This window comes from Mesitornis unicolor, unplaced genomic scaffold (genome assembly GCF_000695765.1).
Source record: "Mesitornis unicolor isolate BGI_N332 unplaced genomic scaffold, ASM69576v1 scaffold3771, whole genome shotgun sequence".
Classification (NCBI taxonomy): domain Eukaryota; kingdom Metazoa; phylum Chordata; class Aves; order Mesitornithiformes; family Mesitornithidae; genus Mesitornis; species Mesitornis unicolor.
In genome coordinates, this window is record NW_010161543.1 from 53,657 (window position 1) to 73,864 (window position 20,208).

The 20,208-nt window shown below is 40.6% G+C and overlaps 1 protein-coding gene across 1 annotated transcript; it reads right to left on the minus strand.

Moving 5' to 3' along the window:
• Positions 1-1,142: 1,142 nt before the first annotated feature.
• Positions 1,143-19,830, minus strand: SLC34A2 (solute carrier family 34 (type II sodium/phosphate contransporter), member 2). The gene is made up of 13 exons (XM_010193321.1): positions 19,732-19,830; positions 13,883-13,997; positions 13,643-13,780; positions 12,939-13,067; positions 11,871-12,014; positions 11,150-11,261; positions 9,493-9,688; positions 8,646-8,741; positions 6,079-6,199; positions 5,201-5,368; positions 3,659-3,775; positions 3,447-3,571; positions 1,143-1,877 (listed from the first exon to the last, which is right to left on the minus strand). Exons 1-13 carry the CDS (start codon positions 19,828-19,830, stop codon positions 1,302-1,304), a joined length of 2,136 nt encoding a protein of 711 aa, XP_010191623.1. The 3' UTR covers positions 1,143-1,301.
• Between the last annotated feature and the right edge of the window lie 378 nt (positions 19,831-20,208).

Consider the following 20,208-nt stretch of genomic DNA (forward strand, 5'->3'; position numbering starts at 1 on the left):
TATACCTTTTGTCAGTCCATGGTTCAAAGCAGGCTCACAAGCATTTACTAAAACATCAGTAATGGTTAAATTTGAGCACAAGTGCTACACTGCCAGTGGATTAACTACATATGGTAGTGACTACACTACTTATGGATTTTATTTGGGATTTGCATTGCTACATACAATTGCCAGTAAAAATTCACATTTTTAGGAGGGTGGTTCAGAGCACAAAGTGATGGTGCAGAGTGAACACTCCTTTCTCTCCAGTAAATGTTACTGTATAGTTTGTGATAGCCATAAAGTGCTCTCCAGGTTGCCTCTTTTGTAGCTCTAAAGCCAATCTCCACCACTACTCTGAAAGGTCATTTTGTGGCTCAGCCACACAGAGCCACAGTTGCACACAGATCTCTCGGTATCAGCCCAGGCTTGGATGGCTGTGTCCTTCCCTACACTGGCCACCTGTCCTGTCTCTTGCACCATGCCTCTCACTGTAGGGTTGTGAGGTGAACGGACCGGGTAGGACCATCTAGAAAGAGGAATGGCCACACAACTACATCCTGTGTCCATCAAGCTCTTTGGTAGCCACCCAGCATCTCCAAACTCAGTGCCTAACCCTCAGCAGGCAGAGGGATCAGCAATTAGTTTTATAGCCTTTAGCTTGAAGATTGTAACACCTGTCCCCGATATTAAAGGAGACAGGAAGGGTTCAAAATAGGCTTATGCAATACCCTTATGCCAGAGTAGAACTCCCAGAGCTTCTGAAGGATGTCCAAGCATTCTGTTTTTCTTCACACACATAATAGATTTTGTCCATAATGAGAAAACTGCTATTTGTCATTTTGAACACTGCAAACAGGCCAATGAAAACATTAGGATTTTCTTCTTTTTTTTCTCCTATTTCCAGAGATTTTTAGGTATTATGACATAACTTCTGCTGAATAAGACAATAGGTTAGAAAGGGTATTCTACATGTTCATTTTTTGTTGTTTTTTAATTAAGTTTGAATTGATGATCACTCCTTTCATCCCTCTTTTCATGGGACTACATCAGGATTTCTTTTGTTTGCTACTGATCGCGTTGGATGAAGGTACCACACAGTAGATCCTCTGTAAGCAAATCTGTCATTAACTTTTCAACTGATCATAGATTTTCTAGGGACTCTGTCAAGCTTGTCTGACTCCATTCCTTGATAAGTGATATTTCACTGGCTGCAGGAACCTAATAAAATGTTCACTCTGTCCTCAGTGCATTGTCCAAGGTGGTTTTCAAGAGCCTGAGTGTTCTACGCTGTATCTCTGCTAATATGGGTTGATCCGCTACTATAAGGCTGTGTTGTTTGTGCCTGTTTTTTCAACACAAGCTGCAGCTGGTGCCCTTCTTCCACCTCTTTCATCATCAGCCATTGCAATGGTGTTTTCATAAACCTCCATGGTTTTTAGCTGATTGTCTTTGGCACCCTCCTGTTCTGCATTGACTTTGCAGCACTTGCAGAAGCCGCAGCAGTGTTTCGCACAAAAGGAGAGTGAAGACATAATTAAATTGTCCCAGGGCTCTAGGGAGTGCATCCAGACAGGTAGGAAATCCCAGTTTTGGAGCTTCTCAGGCAGTGAATGTGGTCGCCTTTTCTGCATAATATTAATTACAACCACAGCCATAAAAAGAAGAAACAGGGGAAGGCAAACACCCAAAAGGACTGGCCAGCCTGCCAGTGACAGACCAAGTACAAACAAAGGCAAAAGAAAGAAGCAGATGAGAAGATAAAATATAGCAAACCATCTGTACTGGGCTGTTACGTTTCCCAAGGTCTTGGACATGCGTATCGGCAGCCGGGTATAAGGTAGTGGGTAAAACAGAATAATCCCAGAGATATTGAAGAAAAAGTGGCACAAGGCAATCTGAAAGCAAAAACATTTGAGAAGTTCATCAACTAAAATGCCTGTAACTGCTCCTAGTCATATGATAATAATGTCCAGTGGCACTAAGACTCCATAGTTTCCATTCCCTTGCTTCCCACTCTTTTTTCTTGTCTTTCGTGCTATTTCACTGCTGGGCCTTTCCTAGCATTAAGCAAGGACTCTGTAATACCTCACTCATTGTACAGAACCCTGCTTATAAACAGGGGACAGCATTTGGACACAAGGCAAGCCAAGAGGGGATGGGGTATCTCCCCACAGATGGAGATGGTTTAAAATGTAGTTTCATCTGCAAGACTCCATCAGAAATAAAGCTGACAAACCAAACAGCTTTCAGGAAACAGTCCTGTTATTAGTAAGGTGTGAGAATTACATGAGAGCTGTTCATTATTGGGTTCTGCATCGAGAAGTTTTCAAAGAAAATATAGGAAGTGTAAATTAGATATTGCAAGCTATTGAGAAATTGTTAATGGTACAAACCTGGATTTTCCTTAAAAAAAATAGCTAAAAGTTTATAGAGCACTGAGGAGATTCCTGGATTGAGACTCTGTCTAGGCCTTTTATAATAATTTGATTCACATACTTCAATTTAAAAAAAAAAAACAAAACATGAAGAGACTTGCTAAAGCTTTCAAGAGCCACTTAGACAGAATGAGCATATACTGAAAGCAGTATATTCCCTGCTTACCGTATCTTATTTTCATTCTACAACTGTTATCAGACTAAAGTAAAGTGCAGTGGTTTATTTTTAAAGTATGTTATAAAAGCAGCACCTTATCATGAAATCTGAGCTTGGTCAAGATAGTATCTTCCATGATTACATCTGTGCTTAAGGACAATAAAATCACTTCTGTAATTTTCTTGATTTACTGTGGCTAGTAAAAAAATCCTATTCACAAAGGAAACTTCATTATCTTTTCACTCTTTGATGTAGAGGGTTCATTCAAATATTATCTGCTGCCTGGAATGTTCTCTACCAGGTGGAAAATGGGAGACCAAAGCCAGGCTGCCTACTTTTCAAATAGTCAGAGGCAACAAGGAATTCAACAAAACCATCTCAGACTAGATTTACAATGAGAAAACAGATGCCACAATGCTCACTGCAAACTCAGGTAGGTAAGGGTTGTGCAGCCTTCACTTAGGTTGCATGAGTCCCTATACCTTGCATGAACAGGGTCAGGGTCTCAAAGAGGGAACTTGCAGAAATTAGTAACCCTAAGAGGGTTGTCACAGATGTGGGCACTGAATTCCAAGATGCAGACAGCCCACGCTCAGGGATCAAGTGGCCCACCTTGTCTCAGTTCTGAATTCATTCAGTCAGATCAAGCCCAATTTATGGAAGCAAGATTTTACTATATATTGACATTCTGGGAATGTTGAACACCAGCTTTTTGCTCTAACAGTTGAAATTAATGAGCTGTCATGAATAGCACACACAAAATTAGGCATGACATCCATGGCATATTTGGATCAGAGCCAATTTTGTCAGGTTTCTCTTCAGAAAAGTTGCAACTTCTAAATGAAGTCAAGGAAGCATCGGTTTATACTGACCTGTAATGAATATTTTAATGTACTCCCTGGACTTGCTAAAGCTGCAAGTATAGCTGTTGTGGTTGTGCCAATGTTAGCTCCTAAGGTAAGGGGATAAGAGCGCTCAATGCTTATGACGCCAATGCCTAGAAGAAAAGAAGTGGAATTGAGTGGTTTCAGAATGATGGAGAAGATAAAACATAGGAATAAAGAATACAGTATTGACGACTTACCAACAAGAGGTGTAATAGCAGATGTGAAAACAGAACTACTTTGGACAACGAAGGTCATACCAGCTCCTGCAAGCATAGCCAGGTATCCAGCTAGCCAAGTAAAAGGAAATGGGAAATCTAAAAAAATAGAGGGAGAACATAGTTTTTAGGATAACAATGCTCTGTGGAACAGTAACACAGCAGTGAAAAGTCTATTAGGCATTTCAAATGTAGATATATTGCTTGCATATTGTCTTTTAAATTACACTTTTAGTCCAGAGTCAGTTCTACTACTCTAAACTACCACATTCGCTGTACTCCCTTTCCAGCCTTCCACCACTAGATACACTTTGAGATGGACACTAGGCTAGGTAGACATTTGTCCTGAGCCAGGTTAGCATTTATGTTGTAATACAATTAGGTACCAGAAATGTTTCCACGGAGGTCAACACAAAAACCTTCTAGGTGTCTTGAGTGCTTTGGTTTTGGTAACCAGGCACCCACTGCATGGATTGGATCTTCAGAACACTCTGAAGGCAGCCCTGAGAAAATTGGGTTGTTTGTTCTAACTAGTTTCAAGTAGATCACCTCCTAAAAACTCACTTGTTAACTCTTGCAAAGAAAAGCTAATCGCGCCACTAGAGAAACTAGGCACAATGGTGCCTGTAGTCTGCAGATTTATGAGTAAGCCAAGAAATGAGGACTTAATTGATCAGGAAGACACAGAGGAACACAGGGTAGATCACAAGTGAACAGTAACCAGCAGCTGGTGACTTTTCTACCCCTCACTTTTGATTTGGGCAGCATTCTTTACCCAGAAGAGGAGAAGACAGCATGGGCACCACTGTATTGCCTTTCCCATTTCTGTGAACTCTCTCTTCAACCAGAGCCAGAGACATGCCAGGCCTGCTTTTCTCTGCTACAGGTTCAAACCTCTCGTTCAAGGGGTTGATGAAGAAAAGCAGCCAAGTGAAACAAAAAACAAATAACAAAACAAAACAACCAACCAACCAACCAAACAAACAAAAACAACAAAAAAAAGACAAACCCACATTTGCACTCAGTGGATCCAGGCTGAAAAAAACACCTGGAGAACCCAAGGAAAGACAGAAAGTACCACTATTCAGAGCTGCCTTATCCTACTAAAGAGAGGGTTAAGGACTGGAACAGGGCAAGCAAAGGGCATTAGATTATTAATCACTACAAACTCTTTTTCAACTTACTTTAGGCAATCACTGTCTCAGCACTTCAGCGCTATCTTTTGAGGATGGGAACATTACATTTCTAATAGCTAATGATTATACATCAAGAAACAGAACCTGGACTTTGGTCTCTGTTGCTGTTAATCTGCTGCAGTTCACAAGCAAGGTGTTCACTAATAGATTTTTTAAAAGAAAGAAAATAACATGCTGAGGACAAAAAATATTGGGAGAGGGTGATTTTTATTTAATAATGTTTTCTTTAAACTATTCTATGATATCTGCTAGAAGAAGAAATAGCAATAGATGTGCTCAGTGTCCTTGTCATTCCTGAAAACAATCTTCAGGAAAAGCAGGTAATTACCGGTGTTGATTGTCTTCTTGATAATGCTCGCCACTTGTCCTTTAAGCACAGAGTTTAATAACTTAACGATCATCACCAAACAGGAGCACAAAACAAGCAGGGACAAAGCCAGGAGGATGAGACCGATGGCAAGATCAGGCAGGTTTGCGTCTGCAAAGAGATGCTGGCCTGAAAAAGAAAAGGAAAATGAACTGATCTAGCCACGTTTTTGCTTCTGATCCCAAGTTCAGCTCTGGTTTTCATACATGCCCCCAAGAAAATGGAACTAAAGCACACACAGCTTGGGGGGGCGAAAATGCCACCTCCCTTGCTCCACAAAAGCCATGTCTGAGAAGGGCAAGAGGAGCTCTTGTATGGACATGCTTATAAAATACACAGCAGGAACTCTGGTGGGGCAGGCGGGAGCTAGGTGACTGTGTGCAAGGGAGAGGAACACAACAGTGTGAGGAAATTTTGGGGTACTCTGAGACAGCTGATGGGTTGGTCCTTCCTAGAGGCAGCTGCGTGCCTGAGAAGGGCTGTTAAAAGTTCTGAAGGGCGTGCATAGGGATGGAGATATCCAAGCAACCATTACAGCAAAGTAACTGTAGCTCCGAGTCACCTGAATAGCAATGGTGACATGATACTGAAGACCTCAATTACTGATATCATGGAGCATGGAAAGAGATATACCTGCAGGCAGATACCATGATGATGCTGGTAACTCCAGCTGCATAGCTATAACAGGGCATAGGCTGCTCTGACTGCTGCTCTGTACCTTGTGTCCCTGTACAGGCAAGCGCCTCTAGATGTACCTCTGAAATGGTCTGTTAACACCATTAGAAAGCTATATACATTTGTAAAAATATTACCAAGGGAGAAATAGTTCCACTGCTTACATTTACTGATATTTTCTGTTTCAGTTACATTCTTGATGGTCCATGTCAAGTTTCCTTCAGTCCAGCAAAGGTCAGGAGATGTGCAGTTTTCTGAAGGTGGAATTGTGACATTCTGCAGTGTCTAAATATTGCCAGACAAAGCATATAGTTCGGTCACCTACAACCCTTCATTAAGAGCTCATGCAAAGTTCTAGGTTTTTACTGCAACCAAACGTTCATCAACTAAAAGCAGATTTGTAAGCTAGAGTGTAAACTGGCCCTACATTAATGGCAAGGCATGTTTTTTTGCATTCTTAAAAGAAATAATCTTGCTGTTACCGAAGTCAATCATTACAACATTTAAAGATTAAAATACCTGCAAAACCTTCATTGCAATAACCATAGCATCAAGTCATCAGTAGCTAAGAACCTTAACTACTGATGCAGGGTTTGTGGAAAGAGGTCCATGTATGGCTACAGCTGGGTGACAGTGGCATTCCTTTACCAGCCAGTGCCACAGCTTCTTTGGGTCAAAGAAAGACCTCTTTTCTGTCATCTTAACTGCGATTAATGGTCTGGTGAGTATTGGACAGGGCTGTGATTCATAATACTACAATACTAGTGCAGCCTCTGTTGCTGGATGAGCACAAGGTGCTCCTCACACTGACCTTCTGTGCCTCAGTTTTGCTACCTGTGGAAATAGAGGTGCTGCTGCTACTTTGTAAAGCTCAAATGCTATCTAAGAGTTCATTACTATTGATATGATTAGTACTAATATTACTGAGCTGAACCTGAATTTATGTTTATAATGCAATAAAACCTTGCTTATAATAGGTCCTAGCCCAGATGTATTGTATTCTGACACTAGGTCCATAAGTCCTTACACAGATTAAGTAGCAGTTTGCTGACTGAACTGTACTTCCTCACAACAGCAGCTAACAGTCAAATGGACTCTGAACCACACTGCTGAGCAGGAGGTAACTTTAAGATGTGTTTGAGAGATTGCCTTTTGCAGAAACAGGGAAAAAGAAACCTTATTTTCTTGCTGAACACTGCCTGCGAACACCCACATGTGCATTCCCCCTCTAGCTGATGCAGATGGGCAAAGTCGGAGGTCCAGTGCCACTACATCTTCAGGGACCACCTGGTCTCCAGCCTATCCCAACATGTCTGCCTTTACAAACACAACACAAGGTTGTTTGTCACCTTCCTGAATTTTTTTCAGACATCTGAGTTTCTAAGCAGCTGCATTAGATCAAAATGTTTATCCTTATGTTTTGCTTTAAGCATATGGGGTCTGCATGTATTTGTTCCTGTCATAAATCTGTTCAATCATTTTTGCCAGAAATTATTTTAACCCCTATTATTTTAGGCATGTAAATCATTTAAATGATCTTCCTCTTCCCCCACCAAATTTAAATCTAGCTTGTAGGGGTTTCATGTGTTGTTGTAATTTGACTATATCCTTGGGGAGTAGTTACACAGCCAAAATACAGACAAACATGGAAAAAAAATATGTAACCCTCAGCCTACACTTTCCAGGTAGTCATTTGTCTTTTAAGAGTGGGGGGACTGTAGGACTCAAGGGCTCAGACCTCATTGAGACTTAGGCTGTGCCTGCCTGGGTAGTGCTGCAAAGGGGTCGTGAAGTGGTGGCTGGGGGCTGGGAAGCACTACATCTGCCAAAGCGTCATGTCCCCCTGAGACAAAATACCCAGCTCCTCAGCAGTGTAACCCAAGCAGACTTACACATGAGCACAGCTCCCAGCACTATCTCCCTAGCTAGCATTTCACTGGCCATCCAGATGGTCATTCAGTAGAACCTGGGCTTCTCTAAAGATCAAAGTTCTTAATTTTAACCTCTGCTCTGTGTCCTAAAGTATCTTCTGCCTCAGGACTTCAGGAATTACCGTATATACTGACTAACAAGTGAAGTCTAACAATTAGAGATCCAAGGGATGTTTAATGCTCTAATTGTTAGTTAGCTGAACAACACAAGCCAAACACTCAGCTCCCCAGCCTACCAAAACACCCATTGGTGTCGATCTGGGCAACAGATTTCTTCCAGCTGCAGTGTTGCTTGGGAGAAAAACAATGGGACATCACCCCACGGAGGTTTTCTCTGAGGGCAGTTTTCCAAGAAAGCTGCAAATAACCAGTTTCCACCAGATCACCCCAACACACAGTAAACTACAGTTGGTTAGATCAATAGATAAACAGTGAGCAGAAAGATATTTTCCTTGGCATCTATTGCAGATTTTTTCCACTTCCTGGCAGTCAGTAGGAGTATCAGAGTTTAAAGGCATTTGGATGTGAAAGGCACAATGCCAAACCACCAGTCTGATAAGCAAGGGCTTGCACGGTACCAAAAACAACCAGGTCAAGCCCACCACTGGTATGACATGGTTGCTTTAAATGGAGAAAAACTACAATAAATTGTTCTCATTATTTCTCTTCTGAAAAAAAATCACATGTTTAAAAATCACATTTAAAAATCTGATTTCACAATCCTATGATAAAAATTGTCAGCTACAGATCAATAATATATTTTCTGAGGAGCCTGACAATAAATTTAAGATAATACTCACCACATTGGTTTCTGTTACACACCAAATCTTTACCAGACTTTTGTTTTTTGCTGATTCATCATTTGTAGCAATTGCATTTATTACTGATTTATCAAGCTTTAAAAAAAAAGAAAGAAAGAAAAGAAAAGCATTACTCCAACTTGCATCACACACTTCTGTTCATCTCTACTCAACTCCATTTGGAAGCTCAACTACACAAAGCCTGCATGACCATCTCTAACGCTGGAGCTGCCCAACAGGCGGGAGGGGGTTTACTGTCAGAAAAAGCTACAGCTCCATGCACACGAACACTGTGTTTCATTCTCCCCAAATCATCCACCACCTCATCTCACCCTTTCTGTTTAAACACCTACACTGACACAACTGTGTAAATGCATTTACTGTCATTTTAGTCACTGTGTGCACCTCCTGTGGCCTTCAGCTCTCCCTCTAGATGTGTGTGAGTTTCCCGTAATTTCAGTGTCATCCCTTCAGGTCCTATGCAGGATGCACTTCTGGATGCATTAGGTTGTCTCAGCTAGCACTATCTGCCAATGTCCAGGCAATGGCCTGCTACCCTGTCCGTCCCACGTGGCTGTATTTGTCCTCACCTGCCTTACCAGACCACCTACTTAGGTCTACCATCATTAAGGTGAAATGTGGGGGAAATAGAAACAGGAAATATAGAGCTGGGGATTTATGAAATGTGAATAAACAGAAGATTTCATTTGCTAGTGAGCTTTACCCCGTGGAGACAGAGAAGTGAGTGGGAAGTGTCATCCCCCTCCCCTCCCAACATATTCAAGGCATTTTGATTAGCTGTGACTGAGCCAACTAAGCAGCTTCCCTGAAGAGAGAAAGAGCTTACCTCAATGATGAGCTTTGTAAAGGGATCTGTGATAACTTTCAGTAGCTCAGGGGCATCATCACCACTTTCAAGATGAAAGGATTCAACTATAACATTAGTGAGATGGTAAAGATAGCCAGAAATAACTTCAATGGGTAACAGCACAAACACAGCGAGCCAGTTAAAGAAATCATGGATTGTTGCCCCAGCAAAGGCCCTGTGAGAAGAAATAAAAAACAGCTGCTTTTAATTAAACATGTGCACATCAATTAAATATGAAATCATAGAGGTAGGGATGAAGCCCAAGGTGGGTATAATTTCATTTCTGGGGTCACAGGAGGTGAATGCCTTGCTGTAGGGTGCTAAGTTGTCTCCACACCTTTGACCGAGTGAAAGAGCCAGCCAGGTGAGTGAAACAAGACTAACTAGAAAAGGCAAGTGATTCTCAACACGAGGCTGCCAAGAGTATTTGTCTGAAGAAAGAAGCGGCTGTACAGACTACATTTGTTTTGCCTCTCGCCCATTTTTGGTACATTCTCAGTCCTCAGCCAGACATTGCCTCTGGGACCTGTTCTCCCTGACTCATGCTCATACAGCTCCCTTCCAGCTTCTCCTCCACAGCCTGAGGAGCCACAGCTCTTCCTCAAAGGCACTCTTTCCAAAGGCCCTCTTTCCCACCTTCCTAATAGCTGCCTGTGGCCCTCTTCATTCTCTGCAATCTGCCTGTATTTGTTTTAAAATATAGGTCCTTAAATCAAGTGTGAAGAGGGAAGAAAATATGGAGGGAAAATTCCTTGAAATGCTAATCCTGTAATTTTGGTTCCCATTGACAGACTGATTGAGGGGAAACCAAAGGGAACATTCAAAGTAGACCAACAAAACTGACAGTGCTACTACCTTCAGTTTACATACTGAAGTGATTGTTAATCATGTTAATGAATGTTAAAAATAACTTCTTTCTCATTATTATTTAAATTCTTTTCCTGACCAGATATTAATGTGCTACTTTGGCTTTGGAATTTAAGTGGCAGAGAATAACACAGACAAAGATTCATGACAGTAAATCTTGAAGAAATACATCTTGGTTAAGTGCATTTATCTGGCATGCCATAAATGACAAGGTACCAAAGTTTTATATCCCTCCCAGGTTTACTTCCCATCTCTAGTAAGCCATGAGCTCTCTCAGTGATAAAGTCAAGTTGTCTAAGCATCTGCAGTCTAAAAGTTGTCACTGTATATATTTGACAGCCAGAACACTTCATTTCTCTACAGTTACCAGCTCTCGCTTACTGCAGACTTAAAAACCTTCAACACTGAAGTCTATTTTAAGGAGATTAGACCAAAATACTGTAATATTAACTTCTTTTACAGCCCTCCCATAATTAAGAGATAATCAAAGGTGGGTGGTATAGTGGGAGCAGTCAAAAACTTATCCTTGTGCAAGATCCAGTTAAAAATGGTGAAGAAGCTCAATATGCTTTTCTTCAAGTATATGAAGTCTTATATCTGATAGCAATATACCTTAGCCATGGCCATGCTTGTGACTTTTTTAACTAGACATTCACATTTTGGTCAATAGAAAGGCTGAATGGCTGTAGTAGTGATAAGGAATATAGAAAAAAGGCCTACAAAGAAGGAAGAAAAATGACTTTTCACACCTGGTGTTTAAGTACAATACCTTCTAAATTCATTCCTGTCACCAGCTTGCATGAGCGCCACAATCGTGTTTGTAACTGAGGTGCCAATGTTTGCCCCCATTATGATAGGAATAGCTGATCGAACAGTCAGCACTAGAAAGCAGAAAAAGAAGCACTGAATGAAAAAAATCAGATCACCAGCAAGCTCTTTCTCCAATGAAAATTAACATCTTTTAATGTCCTAGAACCCTGACTTCCCTTGATGTCACTCAGATGAGGGGCTCCAATCCAGATATGTTTGATTTAACGAAGCCCGCTGTGAATGTGGTAATCCCATAGTTCTGTGATCCCCACTGAAACTGCAGCCCATAGTTATCCCTTTTCACCATTTTAGAGGGCCAGAGAAAGATAAAGTCTCTTCTTCCCCAGCATTTTCCTACTTACTGCAGAATTTTGAAATGATGTCACAAAATAAATGAGGTTGAGTAACTGGTTAACATGAGAAAAGTATGCAGATACTTCCAAAATGAATGCATTCAATGCTAAGGCTTCCAATTGCAGTTGTGGACTTATCATTATTACAACTACTACTTCTTACATAGATACATGTTTTTTATATAAGGGCAATAACTGCAAAAATAATTTCCTGCAGTGTCTACTCATACACCCAAAGCTTCTACAGCTTGAACACAGGTGAAAAATTTTGCACCCCAGACTATGATTAATGAGTGATCTTTATGAAGATACTGTAAGCAGACTCACGTGTGGAGGACACCATGCTGACCACAATGGATGAAGAAGTGCTGGAGCTCTGGACCATAACAGTCACCAGAACTCCAATCACCAATCCCGCAACAGGGTTAGACAGCACTGAATCATCTTGAAAAATGTCCCCTGCTGCTTTACCTACAAGAAACATATTTTAAGAGTGAGGGAAGTGCAAGGTAAAGTCTGTAGGAATTATCAGAGCATTTAATTAAAGATCATTCAGCCATTTAATTGATACATATATATCCATGCTTGCCAGCCAAAAATGTGCAAGGTGATGTAGCCCAGGGATCCAAATTTAAGTCTTGAACTTTCAGCTTCTCAGTTGTCAGAGAATACTTTATATTCTCTCATTTCAGTGACTGAACAAGCTCTACTGAACTCTGCAGAGAACCATATAAAACCACAGCCATCAGAGGAAAGACTGCAGAACGAAAAGCCACACATGCATAGATTTAAATGCTATTGCTGCCTTGATAATTTTGGTTACTGCATCAAGGAAAGCTATTTTAATAATACTGAGTAATTCTGTTCTGTAGCTTTCTGTGTTGTGAAAAAAAACCCCAAAAATACCTCCACAGAACCTCACATATTTCTCTGATAACTGTTTCTGAATCCATCCGCAGAATTCAACCCTTAGAGACAGGTAAATGTAGAAAATACATTGCAATAGTTTTCAGATTTGAAGGATTTGGGGAACATTTCAGTGCTGGATGCTTTGATGGGCGTAATTTTCATATTTCACCTTGTTGAAATGTCTTTCACATGGGACAGATTTACGCACTGATGGATTCATGTAAACTGTCACTAAAGTAACAGAAACCTACTAAGAAAACAGGACAAATAATCTCCAAATCAACCACTCTGGAATTTGAGAAACAAAGGCCTTTTCAGACATATGAAGGTCAGTCTTCAATCAGAGCTACTTCCTTCTGATTCTATATCTCAACACATAAATCTATGGAGAATGTTCTTGAAGAGTGATACTTGCAATTTAGTAACTCAGATGAAATTTCCTGCCTCATTCATAGTTTATTCTTTATATTTTAGATATTTTCATACCTCCTACCAGTTGAAAAGCAGAGCTCAGTACATCCAGAGAACACACGAACATGTAGAGTAATCCAAGTAGCATAATAAACTTCCCTATCCCGTAGAGGACACGAATTATTTTTCCTTTTCTATCCAGTTCTGCAAAACAAATAGATTACCCATAAAAGATGGGCTCGATGTACCTGGTGTTCTCTCTGAAACAGTTTAGTGCATAAGCAGAGACTACAGAGTCAAAGTGAGTGTTGTGACCCCCATGTGTGATTAAACCCAAAAGAATGTTCTTCTTAATCAAATTTTAACTGCAGAAGCATTTACCTGGTTCTGCCATATAAAAGCACTTGGTGTAAGACAAAAGCCTAATGAAGTCTGAGATTGATCCTTGGTTTTACACAGTCATGCCACTGAATAAACAAAGACCAATAGGAGCCTGGATATAAAACCATCTTAGTTTTGGATTGCTTTCCATGTATCTTCTTGTCGTTTAGGGAGGGTAAGCAGCATGATTTTCAGATTCTTCTTAACTGACTAAATACAATATCTCTTTTTACTGCTGGGGAAGGTGAAACAGAGTGTAAAGTCTACATCTGAAAACTTTTCGAATCTTAAATTAAATTCTGCAGCAAAAAATACTTTCAGAAAAATAATTGAGACAAAGAGAGCAGAAGTGATGGAAAAGATAAATGCAGGTAACTTATTTATTGAGAAATGGCTACCTGACCACTTGACCCCAGTGTCCTGCAGTTCTGGCAAGGCCCATGGGTCCTCTTCTTCTGGCCTTGTCTCATCTATCAAGGCTATTGTGGAAAATGCAGGTTGAATTTCCCCTTTATTTCCAAGTGAAGACACATTGCCTGATGAAATAGAACATTAAAAGAATGGTTTCATTACTTTCCACCTCTTCTAAGGTGCCCAAAAACATATATCCCTATAACTCACAGGTGGGTACACACTACCTTTGTGATTTTCTCCTTCTTTCCCAGTCATGTTCTGGTTTTGTTTGGAAGAGTCCCCAATATAGTTATTGGTTTCAGGCTTGTCCACTTCAGGCCAGGGAGCCATGATCTGTGACTAACAAAGTGGTGTTGATTAAAATGCATGTGCAGTCAAAATATTCAACTTACAACAGAATATGTGAGAAATATTATTAAGTTTAAGAGCAAAAGAGATGGAAATGGAATTAAAGGACTTTGTCCTTGAATGCAGCTTTTTACTACTCTTTATGAATTATTCCTTTATTTGTGAAATTGATTTCTTAATTATTTTTTAAACCACACATTTGATTTATTTGTGCAATTTAATTAAGTAAAAAGTATTTCCACCTCATGTCTGCATTTTTGTTCACTTTTAGCTGTCATGAAAGCAAAGATTCCTCTGCTTTCCAAACCTTAGGCATTCCTCTTTCTTTAAACCATTTTATCTCCTTTCAGCAAAAAGATAGAGGACTGTTTTACTTTCTTCCACCTTCTGGATTGAACTGACTACTTTTACCAAACTGGCAATTCAATATACAGACCTTAGCAAAGAAAGTTCTTCCCTAAAGCATTGCCTAGTTTGGGTCATATATGCTAAACACAGCCTTCTTACTGCCTTTGCTGGTTCACTCCCATGGAAGCATGGACTCTGGACAAACTGGAGGAAGACCCCAGAGTTTTGAGCTCCAGAATGATGCCTGCTGAATGACTGGACAAGAGTGTAATTAGAGAGCAGTGGCCATTTGCAGGTCCGTATTTGCCTGTAACTCACAGCTGATGCTGTAAATGAAGCCGAGTTAGTGGCCACAAAGCTAGGTCAGGCTCACGTATCTCACATGGGCACTCTTCCTTCCTGATCCTTTTCTGAGCACATTTGACATGCATTGTAATATTAACCAATAATAACTTAAAAATTAAGACATCACATGGCCAAATACTGCTGGCACAGGTGCGAGCACATGTGACAGACCTAGCCCAGGCACAAGAGGAAGAGGCAGCTGCTCCTTGAACCAAAACCTGTAAGACCCGTACTTATTTATTTCACGAACATTGGAAGCCGGAGGGAGGGACATGACAGAGTGAAAACGTGACCATGGGGAGCCAAGGCAATACATGATAATACTTCTACCTCTCCAGGCTTGAAGGCTGTTGGTTAGCTCTGTCAACATAACCAAAATCTCAGTGGAAAGGATGGGAGAAGTGAACCCTAAACAGAAAAGCCTCACCTTCGGGTCTGCCTCTTCTACCCTCTCTGTCACATGAGTGGGTCAGTGCTGTGGGCAAAGCTGCCCCACGGCCACCACATCTGAAACATCAGTGGGAATTTGCCTGCAATGCTCCTCAGAAACAGGGCACCTGTGCCCAGCCTCCAAAAGTCAGTGTCAGAGTTGATATCATACTCCCATAAACAAGGTTCATCTGTATTTAGCAGCCACTTTAAAGGACTATAATTAATTGTTCATGTAATCATAATCCTTTATGTAGCTGATGGTGAAAATATTTTGTCCCTGCCCACATCAATAAGCCACAAATTCTCCTCCTGTAGCTGGGAAGAAAATGTCGCAGACAAAATCACTCATGTCTTATTGTAACAGAGGAGAGTATTGTTTTCTCGCATTCCACAAAGAATAGAGTATCTCCCCTTCCATGTTTGCGGGAAAAATTATTCTACAATCTCATTAGATAAAACTATGCCTTTACACAATTTTTATCTGTGGCATAAGATCCAGAGCAGCTCCCAAGATACACAAAGAAAGATCTCAGAAGAGATGAGAAAAAATTACTCTTGCTTGTTTCAACAAGGTTTTCCATTTGCTTGGAGCAAATTCTCCTATTTTCACCCATGCCGGAACAACCTCCAAGCCCCACCCATGCCCAAACAACTCCGTCTTGTTAAACAAGTTTCATTTATACATGTTCAGCATTTGAAGATCTCTAAAAAATAACTGCTCTGCACAAGTGCTTCTTAAGCAAAATGCAATTGAGAAAATGAATTGGAAATTCAGATGTGAAGTTGCATGGACAACATATTCCAACCATGGAGAGACACAGAATATGCTGGATGCCACCAGCCCTAGAGATGCCATCAGTACTTTTACAGCTCTTCTGTTACACTCAGTATGGAAATGAAGGATTCAGCCTGCATGATTACTGTATGGAAACTAAGCTGATGGATTCACTGAAGAAACTGGAGCTTCAGAACTTCAGCAGATAAACAGCCTCTATGTCTCCTAAATAAACTCACCTTATTCAAGAACTCAGCGGGGCATTTTTTCATAATAAGCATCTCTCATGTTCTTGAGGTTCTCAGGATCCCACAGGTACGTCATGTATTATTACTGGTTTTGCTTTATGTGATTAAATACCCTAGAATGAGTGTGGACCACCTCGGTGGAGGAAGGTTTTTTTGTAGGTATCTATATACAATTATTCACATGATTCCTAGTCAACTTCTGATCTGGGACAGTAGACTTGAATCCTGGAGGTCTTACAGTATTTGCTGTGTACATTTGGGTTTGCAGAGGTATTAATAGAAGAGCTCATTCTGTGCGTTTGGTAGCAAGGACTGATGAAAGCAGAATCATCTCATAGATCCTTGAAGTGCTACCAAAGCTGTCAGCTTTCTCCAGATCCTTACTCCTGTTAAAAGGAACAGCTGAGAAGATAGTTTACAGGCACTTGATACTCTGTTTGCTGGAGTCCTGACCACAGCTACTTACTGTTAATTAATCACTGTGCTACAAGGATAACCTACATTCTACAGTTTTCCTTTCAAAGAATACTTCCTTGGCCCTAGTACAGACATTAACATCTTGAGAAAATCCTCAGAAGAAAACCTGTGTGCTGCGGAGGAACAGAGCAGTGGGGTGACAAAGCTGATTGCATCACTCCTCAGCAGCACCCCCTCGCTGCATCTTTGGAAAGGGTGATGTCAGGCATGGTACAAAAGACCAACATAATTTGATGCAAGATATAAATGAGAATGAAAACCCTAATAGTGGTTTACTTTTGAACACCAAAGACATAACTACACTGTGAAGGAACGTGTTAGAAAATGGGCAGAGGATAGGCCAGTGACGACACACACCACAACAAGGAGTGTGTTCAGCTGGACGCACCAGTCCAGACCCAAAGGCAGGATAGCCACAATTGCTGGATGAGGTACCCAGAGTGATGAGCTCTGCTCATCTCCGTGCCAGCCCTGGTGTCTCAGTGCCATGCGTCCAGTTGTTGCCTTAGCTGGCAGGACACGTGCTGGCCAGGATGCCTACACCCAGGGCGTAGTCATGGAGCTCGCATCCAGCTAAACATTGGCGCATTGAATATCCACCTGTTCAGATCTGTGCTGAAATGGGAGCTAATTTCCTCCTGAAAGTAGCAGGTCGAAATATGCTATGCATATTGCAAAGGTCTGAAAACTAATGCCTTCGCAAACTGTAATCCAGTCCGTTTCGGTGAGCCTCGCGGCAAATCCTCTCACACCATCATGTGTGCTCCTTTCAGTGTAAGTATAGTCTTTCCTCGCCTTCGGAAAATGCTAACTATGTGTGACATCCTTTCTAACTCCAAAAGAAACTGAAACCTCCTGTTCCTTAAAATGGAGATAGATGAAATGATGGCATTCCAATTCTGAAATAAACTGTGAGAGAGAGAATGTACAAGACGAAGTGGGCTCCCATGGTTTTTATAGCCATATTCACTTTCTCACTGCAGCATTTCAAAGAGTTAAAGTCTCTGGGGGAACTATTTGAGCAACACTAGTTGTCATGCAGTTGCCCTGTATAGCGTTCCTCAGTGACTCATTGGACTGTAACAGCATTGCCTTGGTAGCAGGGCTAGACTCTTGGTGTTTTCCAGTTTTAAAACAGAAACTGTTGTAAATCTGTTTATTTTGCTGGACTTAACACAGATAATATGAACTACTACTTGCACATGCCCGGACAGTATTGTTTGTACCTCTCCACTCATGACAGCTCTCTGAAAGGCCGCATTGTGCCTGACATAACAACTACAAAGTAGTAAGCCGTAAAGAAATCTAACCTCCAGGGGAACAGACGCAGTCAAACCGAGATGAAATAAAAGGTCTGGAGAAAATAGCTGTATTTTCAAAACGAACTGGAAATAACTACAGCAAATGCCAACGTGACCATACATGTGCCTACAGGTTGCTTAAGCAGCTCCAAATCAAGTTTTGGGTTCAGCCAGGCTTTCCTCTCACTCACTCTCTCTCAGCTTTTCTGCAAATACACAATTTTCTTGTCATTCACCACTGTGCTGCCGTTTTTATGTTGAAAAGGTATTTATCAGCTAATTTGATATCTGACTGTACGACTTAGTAAAGATGACTATTTACCACACATAATTCATAGGAGTACCTACCAAGCTACATAGCAATATTTCTTATGCACAGATTGAAGAAATACTGGGGAGTTTCCCCCTCAAAAGGTATCACTTCCATCATAGAAGCACATTAGGTAGAGACAGGAAAGGAAAGATCCTCAGCCAGCACAAATCCATTCAGTAGCTTTTCATCAGCTGATAATTTTACCCCAGAAACTGTTCCATGGTGGCCAGGGTGCCCCAGGTGCAACAGAACAGGCAACAACTTGAATAAACACCAGCAATTATTCAGCCTGGCTGGGAGCAATTCTTGTCTTTACTCTGGCACCAGCCACTTCCTTGGGGCTTGTTCTCTGAATAAGTTAGGAGGCTTAGCCAGGATGTAAACTTTCAACTAGTGTAGCAGTGAAGGAAAAAATTGATATGTGAAAGCTAAAAAACAAATACATTGTGCTCACTGTTTATTCCTACAGATCTCTGAGACTTATTGCTCACAAACTTGAATCTAATAAATAGTAAAACTCAAAAAAAGGCAAACAAAAAAACCCCACAAAAGCCAAACCAGTAAAGATAACTAATTTCTAAGAAAGCGCAGAGCTAAAAAAAATCCCAAACATTAATTTTTTTTATTAAAAGGTATTTAAATAAAACAATTACTTTTTTAGAATAAAATAACAACAAAATAATAATCCTACCAAAAAGGAAATACAACAGATCTACCCCATCCTGAACACCAAATACAGTAAAGAATCAAGAGAGGACAAAGTAAAAACATTAAAAAGACTTACTGATCTAATGAAGAGCTGCCAATAAAAGTTACTGAGAAACCAGCTGATTTCTGCCTACTGCCACATTAGTTGAGCTAACTGCATTAGACTAATCTATTCCTTTTACCTTCGTGTATCAAACTGAATTAGCATAAGAAAATGTTTCCATCCAGAAAAGCCTGACATGGCCATAGTGCGGCAGAGAGACTTGCACACTATCTATGCTAACACACGGACTGACAGTATTTCCTTCCAATGTTTCATTAATCGTATCCTAGACATTTTCCAGTATCCAATACCACTGACTACTATGACTTAAAAATCTCACTTCTTTTCAGTCCAAATAGTAGTTAAACCAATACTTTCTTATGCTATAGGTAGTTATTGCTGTTTGTTTGGGTTTTTTTCCTGGCAGCTACTAACACAATGCACTTTTCCTTTATCATATTCCATAAAAATAAATCTAGCTATTTGCAGACAAAAAGTAGCCCAGTTTTGTTTTAGAAAAATGATTTTTTTATCGCTTCCTTAAACTATAAATGCAGTTGAAAGAACACAAGGTGAAAATGCTAGCAAGTGGATGACATTTCACGTCTACTCCAGTTCCTCATGTTAGTTCTCTCTTGCTATTCCTTGAGCTGCAAAAGCAGAGCTTTGGATTTACAATCTAAGCAAGTTCAAAAGAGAAGAAAAGAAAGCTTGGTTGTAGCTGTTCTTACTTACCACTTCTTTCTTCCCAGACAACAGAGCGAACAGATCAACTGGACAGCCACTGAAACCTGCAATATATATAGACAGGTGTTGAGCAAAGTTTGCTTTCATCACTGCACACTAACATTCCTATTTTACAGTCCAGAGGCACTGCCTACCTGCAACTTAATGATCACAATCAACCTTTTTTTAGCAGGAGTGGGCAGCAACCGAGGCTGATAAAACTACGGGCTATTTCACACTTATCACATTCTAAAAAATGTCCCATCAGCATTTAAGTATGAGTTACTAATGTGTTCATGTGAATGCTGGGGAACGGTTTGTTCCAGCCTGAAAAATTGCCGTCCACCTGATCGTTCAGTAATCTTTTTTCCAATACCAATTTTCCAAAAATATTTTGCAATCTCAGAAGTCTGTCAAAAGGGTGCAAAGAAGATGTAGTACTGTTATTTATCTGCTCAGGTGCCTATTAATCTGCCTAAGAACAGA